This window comes from Rhinichthys klamathensis, unplaced genomic scaffold (assembly GCF_029890125.1).
Source record: "Rhinichthys klamathensis goyatoka isolate OS25496 unplaced genomic scaffold, OSU_Roscu_1.1 h1tg000372l_1, whole genome shotgun sequence".
Classification (NCBI taxonomy): domain Eukaryota; kingdom Metazoa; phylum Chordata; class Actinopteri; order Cypriniformes; family Leuciscidae; genus Rhinichthys; species Rhinichthys klamathensis.
Window position 1 is genome coordinate 697,080 of NW_026606879.1, and position 16,009 is coordinate 713,088.

At 43.2% G+C, this 16,009-nt stretch overlaps 1 protein-coding gene across 1 annotated transcript in view; it reads right to left on the bottom strand.

Moving 5' to 3' along the window:
* The window catches only part of st6gal2b (ST6 beta-galactosamide alpha-2,6-sialyltranferase 2b), a 70,946-nt gene that overhangs the window by 16,998 nt on the left and 37,939 nt on the right, over window positions 1-16,009 (bottom strand). Inside the window, exons 2-3 of the mRNA XM_056233533.1 lie at window positions 14,917-15,014; window positions 7,168-7,269 (exon numbers count right to left, since the gene is read on the bottom strand). Coding sequence (XP_056089508.1) covers window positions 7,168-7,269; window positions 14,917-15,014 — 200 coding nt within the window. The remainder of the gene's footprint in view (window positions 1-7,167; window positions 7,270-14,916; window positions 15,015-16,009) is intronic.

The window sequence follows — 16,009 nt, forward strand, 5'->3', positions numbered from 1 at the left end:
TTTATCAAGATCAGCTAAACGTAGGATTCTCAAAAGTATGCGAGGTTCACGGCATAGACTCTTTAAGAGATGTCCAGGAGTTTTGTTTGAGGCACTTAGTGGAGACAAAAATAGATATTTTAGCCTGTTTGCCGACGGGATTTGGGAAGAGTATTATTTTCCAAGCCTGGCCGACCCTTTGTCAGCATTTATAAGGATTCCCAGCAGATCCAACTTTACTAGTTGTGTGTCCCCTCCTATCTATTACATAGCTGTCAACCCTCCCGTTTTTCCGGGTTTCTCACGTATTTTAGCTCTTTTCCCGCTGTCTTCCCGTTTTATTATTTTCCCGTAAAATATCCCGTATTTTTACGCTCTGATTGTGTGAGACGTACATGCTCGGGCAGATTCGGCTTGAAGTCGTTCATCCTCGGATGCGGCGCCGCGCGCGCTGTTACAAAAAAAGCTGTGCACACAGCCAAGCGAAATGGGGTCTTGCCGGTCTTGCGCACCCAACGCGTAATCTTTGCCGCGCTCGTGCGGACGCGTCAAGTATAAACAATTATACTCCGTGTCAGCGCGCGCTTTGATCGGTAAAGGAGCACAGACCTCTCCCTAATCATCTCCAGCAGCCCCCGAAGCACCACGTACCGTTTCCCTCGTAAACTGATATTAGTATTTAAACATTCTCTGATAAAAAATGTTTAAAAAATGACACACTTTCTCTAATACACACACACACTGTCTCTTTCTCTCTCACTCATTTGTAGTTATAAACTCTTTAGACTTTTAATGATTAGTGCTTTATTTTTAAAGTTTGTGGTGGGTAAGAATCGTGTAAAAAAATTCCCTTATTTTGGGGATGGATTCCGGGAAATCTCCCTTATATTCAATGTTCAATGTTGACAGCTATGATCTATTATGGAAGATCAAGTGAAATACCTAACTGTGAAGGGGATATCAGCCGCGTTTGCGGGCAAACATGAAACAACAGACGCTGACATCGCAGCTGGCCGATTCAGTATTGTGTTCGGTTTTCTTCTCCTCCTTTGATTTTCTATGCTGACTGACTTGTTGCACGCCGGTCTGTTGTTGTGGGGACATTTCCACGTGACGCTGAACGAAACGAACTGTAATTGGTTGTTTGACATGTCGGTCAAACGGCCTTATGGGCGGGCCTTGGCCAAAGAAAGCTGCTATGAGTTCCAGACCTTCAGCCGTCAGTCTGAAGGTCTGGCTACGCGAGACTAGGATCTAAATGACGTTCACCACACCAGGTGGAGAATAATTTCCATTTCAATGCATAAAGTTTTCTCGTGGAAGGAGCTCTGGATTGGAGAATGGTCTCAACGACCTCAGTCGAGAGACCGGATTCTATGAGCCGGGCCCCATCAGAGGCCGAGCCCACAGTATCCAAAACTCCAAATGAGGGTGAACTCCCAGGAGCAAAGATATCGGGATATGCGTACCGGTGTAGCGTCAACCACACCTAATACATCACATCCAGTCCAAACGGAGCTGGATGTGTAAGGGGGGGACCAAATAGAGCAATGCGTTGTACAAACGATGTGAAAGGTCGACTTGACTTTAGTTGACCAAAGTTCTCCCTAAGAAGCTGCACCACCTCGGGGTGAAGTCTCCAATCCCTGGGCCTCAGCCCCTGCCTCAACAGGATATCTGCTCTGATATACAAGACCATCAGTGTGTTGTCCGCCATTCGCCGAGCGACCACTCATGATCGCCCCCACTTGTGAGGGAAGCATCCGTCGATAGCAATATGCGTCGACAAGAAGCCCCCAACACTGGCGAGGAACCAAGGTTCTTCCACATGACCGAGGCAACAAAGGCATAGCCGCATAGTGGCCTTGATCATGCGAAAACATATTTCCCCTCGGAGAAAACCCCTTGGTCCCGAGCCACCACTGCAGGGGTCTCATGTGCAGAAGGCCAAAAGTAATTACGTTGGACGCAGCTGCCATGAGACCCACCAGTCTGAAACTGTTTCACAGTGAGTGACTGGCCTAGATATACCCCAATACGACTGTGAGAATCACTACACCTAGAAAAGTGGTCCTCAGAGCACACTCTTCTTGGCATTGAGAGGCAACCCCAACATCCTTAATGAGACAGAACGACATCTCGATGCCGAACTGCCATAAACTCAGATTGAGCTAGGATCAACCAATCATTGATGTAGTATAATACGCGAATGCCCTGGAGTCTCAGAAGAGCCAGAGCTGCATCCACGTATACTGTAAAGGTGTGGGGTAATAAACCTAGGCCGAATGGAAGAACCCGATAATGGTATGCTTCGCCCCCGAAAGCTCAGCTCCTTTTGCAGAAGTGACAGTACTTCCTGCTCCATAACCAAAGCCTGCTCGGGGTCCACCAATGAGAGGAGGACCCCTAGAAATCTGGGCGAACGAGAACCGAACTGAATTTTGAAACCCTTTTCTATAGTGTGCAGGACCCACTGAGAAATATTTGGCAGTAGTTTCCACGCTGCCAGAAATTCTACTAGGGGAACCAGTCTCTCAAGACTGGCCTCTGGATTTGTTTGAACAGTCACTACGGCGCCCTGAAGCGGCGAACCGGCAGGGAACAACCGAACTGACCATTCTACAACCCTCCTCGGAGGATCGCATGGGGACGCTGACACCTCGGTGCCCTGAACGGCAAACCGGCAGGGAACAACCGAACTGGCAGCGCTGCGACCCTCCTCAGAGAGTTGCACCCCAGAAGGCTCAGAGGAAAAACGATTTCTCAAAACCGTCTCTTGGTTGAACAGTCACTACGGTGCCCTGAAGCGGCGAACCGGCAGGGAACAACCGAACTGACCGTTCTACGATCCTCCGCGGAGGATCGTATGGGGACGCTGACACCTGGGTGCCCTGAACGGCGAACCGGCAGGGAACAACCGAACTGGCAGCGCTGCGACCCTCCTCAGAGAGTCGCACCCCAGAGTTCGCCGAGGAGAAACGATTTCTCAAAACCACCCCTGCCCCGGAGGAGCCCTCAGAAGCCTGATAGCCTCGTTTTTTGCGACAGGACTTCTTGTCTAAGCTTTATTAGAGATGATGACAGTCCTCAGATCTTGCCTACCTCTAACTAGCTTAGTTCCTACGACCCTCCTCGGAGGATCGTTGGAAAAAGCAGGCACTTCGGCGCCCTGAAAGGCGAACCGGCAGGGAAACCGAACTGACTGCTCTTCTTTTTTTCTTATTTGAAGGCTCGTTTGGGGACACGGACACCTTGGTGCCCTGAAACGGCGAACCGGCAGGGAAACCGAACTGGCAGTGCTGCGACCCTCCTCAGTGAGTCGCACCCCAGAGGGCGCAGAGGAGAAACGATTTCTCAAGACCGTCCCTACCCCAGAGGGGACCACCCTTAGAAGCCTGATCGCCTCGGCGTCAGGGCTTCTTCTTTGTCCAAGCTATTTTAGAGATAAAACAGTCCTCAGATCTTGCATGTCTCTAACTGGCTAGACTGCGACCGCCACCCAGGTACCCCTCAATTGCGGAGGAGCCCGAATGGCGACGCTCTGTTTTGCACTTTGTGCTGAGAGGAGTTTAATAGGCCGAGACTGCTCCCGCCCAGCAGTCTCAGGAACATTAGATTGGTGAGGAAGAAACCTCTGGAACGCCGCTGAATGGTTTATTTCTTCGTTTTCTTGAAAGCGGACTGTCCAGAAGAACAGACATAATTATATCTTTATTTTCCTTTATCTTTATATCAGAAAAACTTATATATATAACATATATATCACTCTGTGGCCACCAGCAGGAAACAACCGAACTGGCAGCGCTGCGACCCTCCTCAGAGAGTCGCCCCTCACATTCATCCATGTCCTTATATACTTTACCCACCAGCGCTGCCTAATAAAAATGTATTCATTATTTAAGAAGGCTGGTGGGTAACGTCGGGGTTAATAACGATGATGCCGACTCGGGAGAGAGAAAGCTCGCAAGTGTCTCTTTAACCCGAGGCACTGTCATACTATGATACTTAATACCCAAACATTACTATAGTTAGACATCTGGGGATTAAACACATAAAATACAAACCGGTTTATTCCACGATCTCGACACCTCAGTGTGGAGATAGGGAAAAAAACGCAGTCCCTGACGAGGAGGCTGAGATACAGAGTTTTCCTGTTTTAAGTACAGTTAATCTAACAAACTCTTCTTTATTTTCAATCTCATAATGTTCAGCTGGCCAGTAAATATTTAACTGGCAACAGCACTAGATAAAACCTCCTTTTAAAAAGCTCCTCTTTATTCAGCAGAGTTATGAGCTGACTTATTTATTCATTGAAAACTCAAACATCTGCCTTTTTCTTAAGATTTTTATTTGTTTTGTTCTCTTTCTTTTTAAACAAAACACTAACGATACCAATTCCTCGGAACTGGAAATCGCAGCACACTAGATCTGGCATGTGAAAGCTGAGAAAGGGCGGAGCCCCTCCCAACCCCCGCTGTCAGATCCATTTGCAAACTCAGAAATGCGAGCCGTCTCCGTGCCTCGGCAACAGAGAGACCCGCACGGGGAACGCGAACCGAACCGTCCTCCTCGAAGAGCGCCCGGCGGGAGCGGAGCGTCCTCACGGACAGCTTCTCGCAATGCTCACAGTCAGCTCCCTCGAAAACTGACTGTTGGCATGCTCCACTCCCAAACAGCAACAAAAAGCTGATGTGTGTCCCCACCCGTGATGTAACGAGGGCAGGGAACAACACAACGTCTATAATCTTGCTTGCTCGCCATAATGATAGATAGTGATCTATATTGGGCTTGACAAACAACAATAAATAGACAAGGACAGATTTCACAGAGAGCGCCTGCTGAAGGTACAGAAGCTGGCGCGGTCTGAATTCAGGGGTGCTTTATAGTTTCCTGGTCTATGACGTCACCCGCCTATGACGTTTCGGGCTTCCATTGGACTGATTTTACATGTGTATTACGACGTAATCACGCAGAGCGTTCCCACCGCGTCTCAAACGCAGCTCGAAGTTCCCTTGAAAGGGAACAGCAATACTGTCAAATAATATTACAATTAATAATTATTATTTTTGTGGAAACTGAGTTTTTCAGGATTCAACGAATAGAAATTTCAAAAGAACAGCATTTATTATAAATATAACTTTTTTGTAATATCTATTAATTTCATAAATGTCTTTACTGTCTTTTGTGATCAATTTAATGTGCCTTTGCTAAATAAAAGTATTAATATCTGTTTTTTCTTTTTCCCCCCTTTTTAAAAATCGTACTTACCCCAAACTTTTGAATGGCAGTGTATCATGATTTCCCCCAAAAAAAAAAAAAAAAAAAAAGCAGCTAAAACTGTTTTTAGCATTGATAATAATAAGAACCGATCTTAAAATTATTTCTGAAAGACTGGAGTAATGATGCTGGAAATTCAGCATTACCATCATAAATTCTATTTTAATATATATTACAACAGAAACCAGCTCATTTAAATTGCGATAATATTTCACAGTATTGCTGGTTTTACTGTATTTTTGATCAAATAAATGCAGCCTTGGTGAATTAGGAGACTACTTTAAAAAACATTAAAAAGCCATATGTTGCAGACTGCAAAATATTTTAGTCCCAGTCTAGGGCTCTTTATTTTTTTATTCCTACTCTGTTTCGTCGTCATCTTTGTATTCCTCTCAAATTGGCTATACTCTAGCGAAAATATCAGCAATTTTTGTTACCTCCACCGCTTTTTGATTTGATTCTCAGTCAGTGAAGCAAAGCCCTGGATCGAATAATTATAAATGATTCCTCTGCTGGCCAGTGCACTGATAATGTCACTTAAATACCTACAAAGTCACCCAGCTCCTGCCTCACCAAATATATATTTCAAGCAAGAAAACTACACAAGCAAAGTTTGGTAACGCTTCCTTTTACAGTCCTGTTACCCATGTACTTACTATGTACTTATTATAGTAACTATAATTACTGGGTAATAACTAGGTACTAACCCTGAACCTACCCCTAAACCTACCCCTAACCCATGTACTTACCTTATATTAGCCAGTACTTTCTAGTAGGGATGCACCGAATCCAGATTTGTGGGGTTCGGCCGAATACCGAATCCACTGGTTAAGAGTCTGCCGAATCCGAAACCGAATACCGAATCCTACTCTCATCCTCAGTCCATTAACATAGTAAACACATTAATGAAGTAAACAAAGTGGATTTTTCATTTTATTTTATTACTGTAAATAATAAACACTACTTTTACTTTTATAACTGTAAAAAAAAAAAAAAGAATAAGCAAGGCACTGGCCTGCATTTTAACAGCGGCGATGTTGTGTAGCCTATTTAGAGTCCTTGCCACCATGAGACAAATCGGCATTGCAAATTGAACATGTAGCTCGACTTGAATTGCCTTCTTTCACTGAAAGTACTGCCAAACAACACTTTTTCTGCTCACGAGTTCCATTTTCACTTTCTCACAGCCTACTGCATTCGAACGGTCCACCTTCTGTAACGAATGGAAATAAGGTGTGGCCCCTTTAAGAACTGCGCGCCGTATGTGCCGTGCGCCTAGAACACATGCCCATGTATGCGGGTTATTTCTGTTTGATGCTCATTTTTACCTTATTTTGTTAAGTAACGCTGTGGACGGTAGAACGTGTGACAGACAGTTACACAAGTTCGATTGTGGAATAAAGTGCGAGTTGTGAGATGCCAATCGCCTCCGTGAGTCTGTCTGGCCTCTGCAATAACTTTAGCTGTGAGCTATCCCTATTTTTCTTCCTGACACAACGCGTTACACTACAGGCTTGTTCGACTTGAACCGGCGCTGCACAGACAGATGAGTTTATGACATCAAAGTCCCGCGAGAGCAATTCAAAAGCATAAGGAGCCGTCTGCTCTCTATTCGTTCACGCGGTACTTTGATGTCATTCACTGATCGGTGACTTCGACGTAGCGCGCGTAGTGCAAGCCTAGGGTTCGGTTCGGTGGAAAAAAATTCTGAGGTTCGGCAGAAACCGAACCCCGTTAAAAATCCCAATATTCGGCCGAATCCGAATCCTGGATTCGGTGCATCCCTACTTTCTAGGTAAGTACACTGTAAGTACACGTAAGTACTGTACTGTAAAAGGACGCGTTACCCAAAGTTTAACAGGGCTGAAGAGCATAACACTCCTGACTGATCCTCTGATATGATTTTCATACCTTATGCAGGTCAATTTTATAAGGAGCCGGATCCCAGGCTACCAAGGTAATGTTCTTATAGATCAAACTGCTGTTGAATCTGTGTTGGGGGTTTGCTAGAATCTGATAAAAAAGAAGAACACATCTCCATTTAATCCCTGCACACAGGGAGACAGGGAATGAGTCAGACGGTGAAGGTTTGTGTGTCTCTGTGCATTAATGCAAATGACCCAAACCTGAGTGTAGCGGCACATAAAAAACAAACCAAAAACCGCTAAGGAGCTGAGTGGAGGAATGACTTCTGTGACGCGTTTATCCATGAAGCTTGCATGTTGTTTTATTTTGTACAAGTTTCACGTTTGCACGTTTGCACGGTCAACAAAATATGTGCTCCAGCACTCACCCCCATTCTTTCATGAACACACACACACAACAGGTGTTTTAACCCCTCTTAATTAATGACACTCCCATTATAGTTTGGTCACATGACTTTCCCATTACATGGCTCCTACATACCAGCCCCTAATTATTATAAATCGATAATTATATTAAATACACATAGGAGACATTTATAAATACAAGATCTCAAAATACAAAAACATTTTTTTACATCAATCATAAATGTTTGCACATTTACAATACATCAATTATTCAGTACTGAGTCCTTGTAAAGTCCATAACAGTGTCAGCACAGAGTGAATTTACAAATCGATGCAAGGTGAGAAATATGTGGCGTGTCAATGTGATAAGTGTGATAAGTCCATGTCTGTGTTAAAAGGTAATTCTCTTTCAAGGAAAACGTCACATATCCACCTCTTGCAGAAGGCAGATTTTTGTCACTGGTCTATTTAAACAGTTTGTCTTGGTCTTAAGTCTCACTTGACGAACAAAGCCTTGATTATCTGGGAATGTCTGAATCACCTTTCCAGTTATCCATGAATTACGTGGTGCTGAATCATCAACCAAAAGCACGATATCACCTGGAACGAAGTTGCGAGATGGAGCTGACCATTTTTGCCGCTCTTGCAGTTGAGGCAAGTACTCCTTTGTCCATCGTTTCCAGAACAGGTCTGATATATATTGCACCTGTTTCCATCGACGACGAGCATATATATCCTCCTTTTGAAAGACCCCTGGTGGCAATGATGGGGTAGTCTTTAACAGCAGCAAATGATTGGGTGTCAGTGCTTCCAAATCATTTGTGTCAGTAGATTCCTTAGTAATGGGACGTCCATTAATAATTGCTTCAGCTTCACATAGAACTGTATGAAGACCTTCTTCGTCAAGGTTTTGTGTTCTTAAGGTGGCATTAAGTACTTTTCTTACAGACCTGATCATTCTTTCCCATATGCCTCCGTGATGTGAACCAGTGGGGGGATTAAAAATCCACTTTATTCCCTTCTGCAGAAGCATGTTGTTGATCTGAGATTGGTTCCAGCATTCAATAGCTTGCCTTAACTCGCGTTCCGCTCCATGAAAATTTGTACCATTGTCAGATTGCATTTCCAAGACCTGTCCACGTCGTGCGATAAATCGTCGTAGTGCATTAATAAAGGAATCAGTATCCAATGATTGTACCACTTCAATATGAATAGCACGAATGGCTAGACAGGTGAAGATAACTCCGTATCTCTTCACAATACTTCTCCTGCTCTTAATTTCAAAGGGTCCAAAACAGTCGACTCCGACGTATGTAAATGGAGGTTTATCTGGAGAAACTCTATTCAGAGGTAGGTTTGCCATCTGTTGATGCCCTGGAGCTGCTTGCAAACGCTTGCAGATCACACACTTGGACAATATCTTCCTTATGGCTCCACTGGCGCCAGGTATCCAGTACCTCTGATGCAACCTTGATAGCATATAGTTTCGACCACCATGACCCACCTCTTGATGTATATGTTTAAGAATGAGGTCTGAGATGTGAAAATCCTTAGCAAGTATAGCAGGATGTTTTGTCTCTTCAGGCATAACTGCCCTACTCAAACGTCCACCGACTCTTAAAACACCTTCTTCAAGGATGGGATTGAGCTTATAAATGTGACTGTTCTTTTTCACATTTTCTCCCTTTTGCAAGCTTGAGATTTCATCAGAGTATCTTTTTCTTTGGCAGTAACGAATTACCTCTAATTCAGCTTTCTTTAGCTCTACCACAGAAAGCTCACTTTTGGCACATTGTGCCTTGATTTTCTCCATTTCCTCTTTCAAATGTTGTGTTTGTTGGTTTTCGTCCATGCAAGTTTGTATTAAAGACATACTCAGTGATTTCCTCTTCTGACTTAGATTGAGGAGTAATTGCTTAAATCTGAGGATCCAAGCCACTGACTGCTTCAAAAGGGTCCAAGAGGAGAAATACTGGATGAAGTATGTTGTAACATCCATATTCTCTTCTATTTGTACAGCATTGACTGTGACACTTGATTTTATCTCTGGATCATCTAGTGAACATTCCCCCAGGTCGATAGGATTAACTGGCCACTCCTGTTCAGGCGAAAGAAGAAACTGAGGTCCAAGCACCCAATTCTTGTTCTTCAGGAATGATTCCACTCTCAACCCTCTAGAAGCTATATCTGCTGGATTAATTGCAGTGTTCACATACCGCCATTGTGATGATTGAGACACCTTTAGGATTTCGGAAACTCTGTTGGCGACAAATGTTTTGTACCTAGAGACTTCGTTTTTGATATATTTAAGTACAGAAGTACTGTCAGTCCAGAAGACAGAGTCTTGAAAGTCCATGCACAATTCCAATCTCCACATTGAATCCATTCGACTTGCCAGTGTTGCAGCAGTAAGTTCCATTCGAGGGATAGACACCAGCTTCAAAGGAGCTACTCTAGCTTTCCCCATTACAAAGGCGACGTGCGCTTGTGAGTCAACATTATGCAAAAGCAGATACGAAACTACTCCATAACCATCTTCACTTGCGTCGGAAAAGTGGTGTAATTGTGCTGTGCTCACTTCTCCGAAACCCGTTGGTTTGAAACATCTATCGATTTTGAAGTTTTCCAATTCACGCAATCCGTCCAACCACTTGATCCACTCCTGAGCATTTGAAGCAGGAATAATTTCATCCCAGCCTAGTTTCTTCCTGCACAAATCTTGCAAGATCTTTTTTGCATATAAAATCACAGGAGACAAGATTCCTAAAGGATCATAGACAGAACTCATGGTAGCCAGGATCCCTCTTTTGGTCAGAGGTCTTTGCTGCAACACAATCTTAAACTTGAAGGCATCAGATTGTATGCACCATTGTACTCCCAGCACTCTTTCCACTGGAAGTAAATCTTGGTCCAAATCCAAATCCTTCACATTGTTTGCTCTTAATTCCTCTGGAATTTTTGCCAGAACATCTCGATTGTTACTTATCCATTTTGTCAATGAAAAACCTCCTTTCCCACAAATAGCAACAAGGTCGTGATACAGAGAAACAGCCTTCTCATCTGAATTTACTGACAACAGACAGTCATCCACATAAAAACAATGCAAGATTGCTTCAATTACTTCCTTGCTGAAGTCTTTGTTGTCTTCAGCACACCTTCTGAGGGCAAAATTTGCACAACTGGGTGATGAAGTAGCTCCAAAGAGATGCACAACCATACGATGCTCAACCAGGTTTTGAGTAAGGTCACCATCAGGCCACCAAAGAAATCTCAGCATATCTGCATCATCTTTTGGCACCCTCACCTGATGAAACATGGCTTCAATATCTGCTGTGATCACAACTCTTTCCTTCCTGAATCTAGATATCACTCCAATCAATGAACTGGTGAGATCTGGACCCTGTAACAGTTGGGTATTCAAAGACATCCCTCGAAATGTAGCAGCACAGTCAAATACAACCCGGAGCTTTCCTTTTCGTGGGTGATGGACACCGTGATGGGGTATGTACCATACCTTCCCGTCGCTACGTCCTAAGTCCTCCGTTGGCACTCTCTCTGCGTAACCTTTAGAAATAAGGTCTTTCATGAAAACAGAATATTCAGAATGAAACGAAACATCCTTTTTCAACCTTTTCTTTAGGTTCAGAGCACGCTGTTCCGCAATTGTTCTGTTGTCTGGCATACAAACATTTTTCTTCCTCAAAGGTAAGCCAATTGAATAATGACCATCTACAAGCTTTAATGAGTCTTTTACCATCTCAATGAACTTGTGATCTTCTCTTGAAAACCCAACTTGTTCGTTTTTGTTACACTCAGGAAAATCAACCTTGAATTGTTGTTGCCAAAGCTCTCCCAAGTTTGAAACTGAAATCCTGTTAACTGTAACATCAGGATACTCAAAGGCAGACTGGTCACCACCATCTCCTCTTAGTGGACCATTTACGGTCCATCCCAACCTGGTCTTAATTGCATATGGTCCATTATTGACACTACAGATCACTTGAATTGGCTCCATAACCCTTGGGGCGTTGATTCCTATAAGCAATTCAACCTCAGAGTCAATTTCAGGTAGAGTCACATGTTTCAGATGTGGCCATCTCTTTAGATCCTTTTGTCTTGGGATGTTTCCACTATGCACAGGCATGGTATTTTGTGTATAGGCATCAGGCAACTCCCAAAAGTCATCTTTGTGCAAACCAGCCACCTCTAATCCAGAAACAACGTGGGTAGTTGTGACTTTCTCCTGTCCCATAGTACGCAAGAGAATATTAGTCTTTTTACCTGAAAGACCAAGTCTGTTCATCAGTGCAGGTGTACAAAATACTGCAGTGCTACCTTGATCCAGAAAAGCATAAGTAATCGCAGTCTTATTTCCTTTTTTACATTTCACTTGTACAGGAACTATGGAAAGTTTACAGTCAAATTCACCAGCCCCAATAAATCCACTGGACTCAACAGATTCCGGAACACTGCCCATTACAGTGTCCATTTGTCTCCTGATGGGTTTTGAATCGATCTCCTTTTCTCTTGGGTAGATGTGAAGTATACTTGGGTGCCTAAGATTACACACTTTACATGAAAGGCGATTTCTACAATCTCTACTGATGTGCCCTGTGCACATACAGCCAAAACAAACACCATTCTCTTTTAAGAACGTAATCTTCTCACCATGACTCCTCTTTTCCAATAGAGGGCACTTATCCAGAGCATGTCCACGTCTACAAAACAAACAACTCTTGTTGCTGGGTGAAATGATATCTTTTTTGCTGGTTCCAATCTCTGATTTATTTTCCATTGCTGTAACGGTAGTAGCAAAACTGCTTCTTTTAGATTTAAGATAAGACTGAGACTTGCCTTTGTTCAACAATTTACTTCCTGTTAATGCTGGACCATCCTGTATGTCTCCGAAAACTGGATCAGTCATTATTTTTACTTGTCTTTCAACAAAGTTAACAATGTCGCTGAAGGTAGCTCTTTGATTGACAGCTTCCTGCAATTCACAGACTTCAGATCTCCATTTTTCCCTCAATTTGTATGGTAATTTCTTCACTACAGTCAACATATTAGAGGGCGTATCCAACTCGTGAAAATACTGAATATCTTCCATGGAGTTACAACAGCTTCTTAGGAACAGACTGTAATCCTGTAAAGCTCTGACATCTTCACTTTTGATATTTGCCCATAAAAGAGCCTTTTCCATATAGGTAGATGCAATTATATACTGGTCACCAAAATGCTCTTGTAGTAAACCTTTGGCCCTTAAATACCCACGGTCGGCAGGCATATGCTGGCAACTTTTTATAATCTCTTTTGGATGACCCCTGGTATACTGTTCAAGAAAGTATAAGCGATCGCTAGGGCTTTCAGTTTTACGCTCCACACCACTTTCAAAGGATTTCATGAAGGCATGATATTGCAGAGGGTTTCCATCAAACACTTGAATTTCCCTTTTAGGCAAAGATGACAAACACTGTTGTTGAATCAGTAAAGATGTAATTTCATTTTGTTTATCCATAATATGGAGAACTTGATCAGTATTTCCTGGACCAGCATTCACATAACCACTCGGAATTGTTTTACTTAACTTTGAGATGTTCTGGGAATAAATTGTCTGAGAAACATTCCCCTTGTTTGCCTTGGCACCTGCATTGCCACCATCCTTAGAAGAAACAATTTGTTGCGTCTCAGCTCTAGGAGTAAATGAATTTGCATCAGCGTTGAGTGTCTGTGTTGCCTGTTGTCCTTTATCAAAGTAGGAATTCATTCCATCGGACCGATGAGTCACATAACTTTTAACACAATGCACACTAGAACCTTTAAGCACTTTCACTTTTGCCATAGTTACAGCAATCTCCATTTGCAACTCAAAATCCTCTTTCTGTTTCCTTAAGTTCTGTTCCTTTTCTTCAATTGCATGTTTTTCCTTCATTAACTTTTGGCGTACCAACAAAGCTGCTATATCAGCCTCTGCCTTAATGCGGGCTGAAGAAGTTGTTGATGTAGTTGAACGTCTTGTGGCAGAATTGCGTTGACTTGATCCTTGACTTGATCCTTTACTTCCAACATTAGAAATACTGTCACTTGGCTTTATATCATCTTGATTATGCATGGAAATTTGAGACATATTCTGGCGTTTTGAATCATTCGAAGGGCATTCAACTGTTGCCAACTGTTGATCCTGGTTATCGACAATTGACTTCTCAATTCCATTTATCCATTGCGTTGTCTCCTTTATAAATGCATCACACCATTTATAAATGCTTGAGAACCACTCATTTTGTTTGATTTGTTCGTCAGTAGGCAACAATGGGATCACTGAATCATGAAGCTTGACTGTCTCTTTAAAAGTATGCACCAAAGTTTCAAGTTCAGACTGTACAGCTGCGTTCTCATTTTTCAGCGTGAGTTCTTTGATGGCTGGTATAGAACTTTTAATCACATTTACATTTCTTTTTCGTTCCTTCTGAAGTTGCTCAAGTTTATAAGCCAAAGCCTTTGCTGTGAGTTGAACTTTTCTTTTACATGTGTCCTGTTCAGGTTCAACATCCGCACCCGTTTCAATCTCACTCATGATTGAAGCACGCACACCTCAGCGCGTCTGAATACGGTACGTTTAGACGCTTCCCAAAACAAGCGAACACAATCCAAAACAACGCATATCATCAGATATGTCTCACAACTCCAATAGATTCGCAAAAGCCCAACAATCTAAACAACGATCCATCAAACACACCAACAGCGCAGCACCAATCGTAAACAAACCGCAAACTGCCAGACCATTTCAAATCATCCGCGAACACAAGCAAAGACGTAATAATCCAATGTCCTACCAGTTCAACAGCAGCAAACATATCCGAAGACGTCGGTCCTGTTGCTTTGAACGTCCAATTGTGCGATGATTGTTGTTAGCAGCAAACATATCCACGGACATCGGTCCTGTTGCGTTGAAAGTCCAATGTGCAAATCTTTCTCATTAAAACAAGCGAGAGCAGGGCGATTCTCTGTCAGTCAGCGCGGCGCTTCCAATCCTTTCCGTCCAGTAAAAGCGTGAGGGCCTCTTCCTTGAATCCAAAGTCGACGCGTTCACGTTCTCAAACAAACAATTTTGTTGACTAACTTGTAGCGGCACATAAAAAACAAACCAAAAACCGCTAAGGAGCTGAGTGGAGGAATGACTTCTGTGACGCGTTTATCCATGAAGCTTGCATGTTGTTTTATTTTGTACAAGTTTCACGTTTGCACGTTTGCACGGTCAACAAAATATGTGCTCCAGCACTCACCCCCATTCTTTCATGAACACACACACACAACAGGTGTTTTAACCCCTCTTAATTAATGACACTCCCATTATAGTTTGGTCACATGACTTTCCCATTACATGGCTCCTACACTGAGAGTTTATGATTCGAATGGTTGTCTTGCTGCCCACATCTTTTTCATAGCCCTTGGAGGGTGCAGCATTAAAACGCAGAACTGCATCATGAGAATCTAGAATGGCAAAAACAGCAGTCAATCAAAAGGGCCAGTTAAATTAAAAGGGAGAACACATGCTGACCTTTTGTGGCAATATGGGGTACATTGTCACAGTAAAACCTGTCATTATTCAGCTTTTTTTATGCTGCTGTAATTTTAAACAGTATAATTATAAAAACATACATAAATATCAGTTCCTTGTTTTGATTAAAAAATATTTTATTTAAAGGTACAGTAAGCAATTTCTGAGAAACGCTGTTGAAAGTGGATCTGACCGAGCACCACAACACACTTGTAGCCAATCAGCAGTAGGGGCGTGTCCACTCATGATGAGGAGTAGAGAGAGTGAGCAAGAGGACAATTTGAAGAAAGACTGTTGAAAGAGAGATGGCTGGGATACATTACAAAAGAGAAATGGTTAGAGGAAAAGAAGAGTTATGATCAGGCAGAAGCTTTAGGATCCATGTTAATAATAGAAAAGCTTTCCAACACTGGAGAGACCTAAGTGGGAAAGCCTGAAAACGGAAGCCAATGCATTGTTTTTGCTCCATATGTGAATAACATTATGTAATCCCCTAGAGTTTAACAATGTTCCCTTTCGTTGTCACTCCGAGTTCCGTCAGATGACGATGAATGGGGTTTCGCTTAGAAAGCCTATCAACTTCGAGTCTTACAAAACGAGCCAATCGCAAAGAAATGCCATGGGTCTGCGGAATTTGCATGGCGCAACTCCGCCCCACCTCGTGGGTATAAAAGGAAAACGCCGGCAATATGCAGATATGTTTTCGCTTCGGAGCCAAGTGTATGCTTCACTCCCTAAGCCATTCTGAGACTCAATGATCTTGCAAAAGGGAGAGTCCCCTCATCCACACCCCGATCTACCGTTCCCACGGGAGCTGGTACTTTGGCTGGTGGCCAGGGTGACCTGAGGGTGACGGTGTGGCACAACCAACCGACGATTCGTCCTCGGGCCACATCCCCCTCTCCAGTGTCGCAACCCGTGAGCCGTC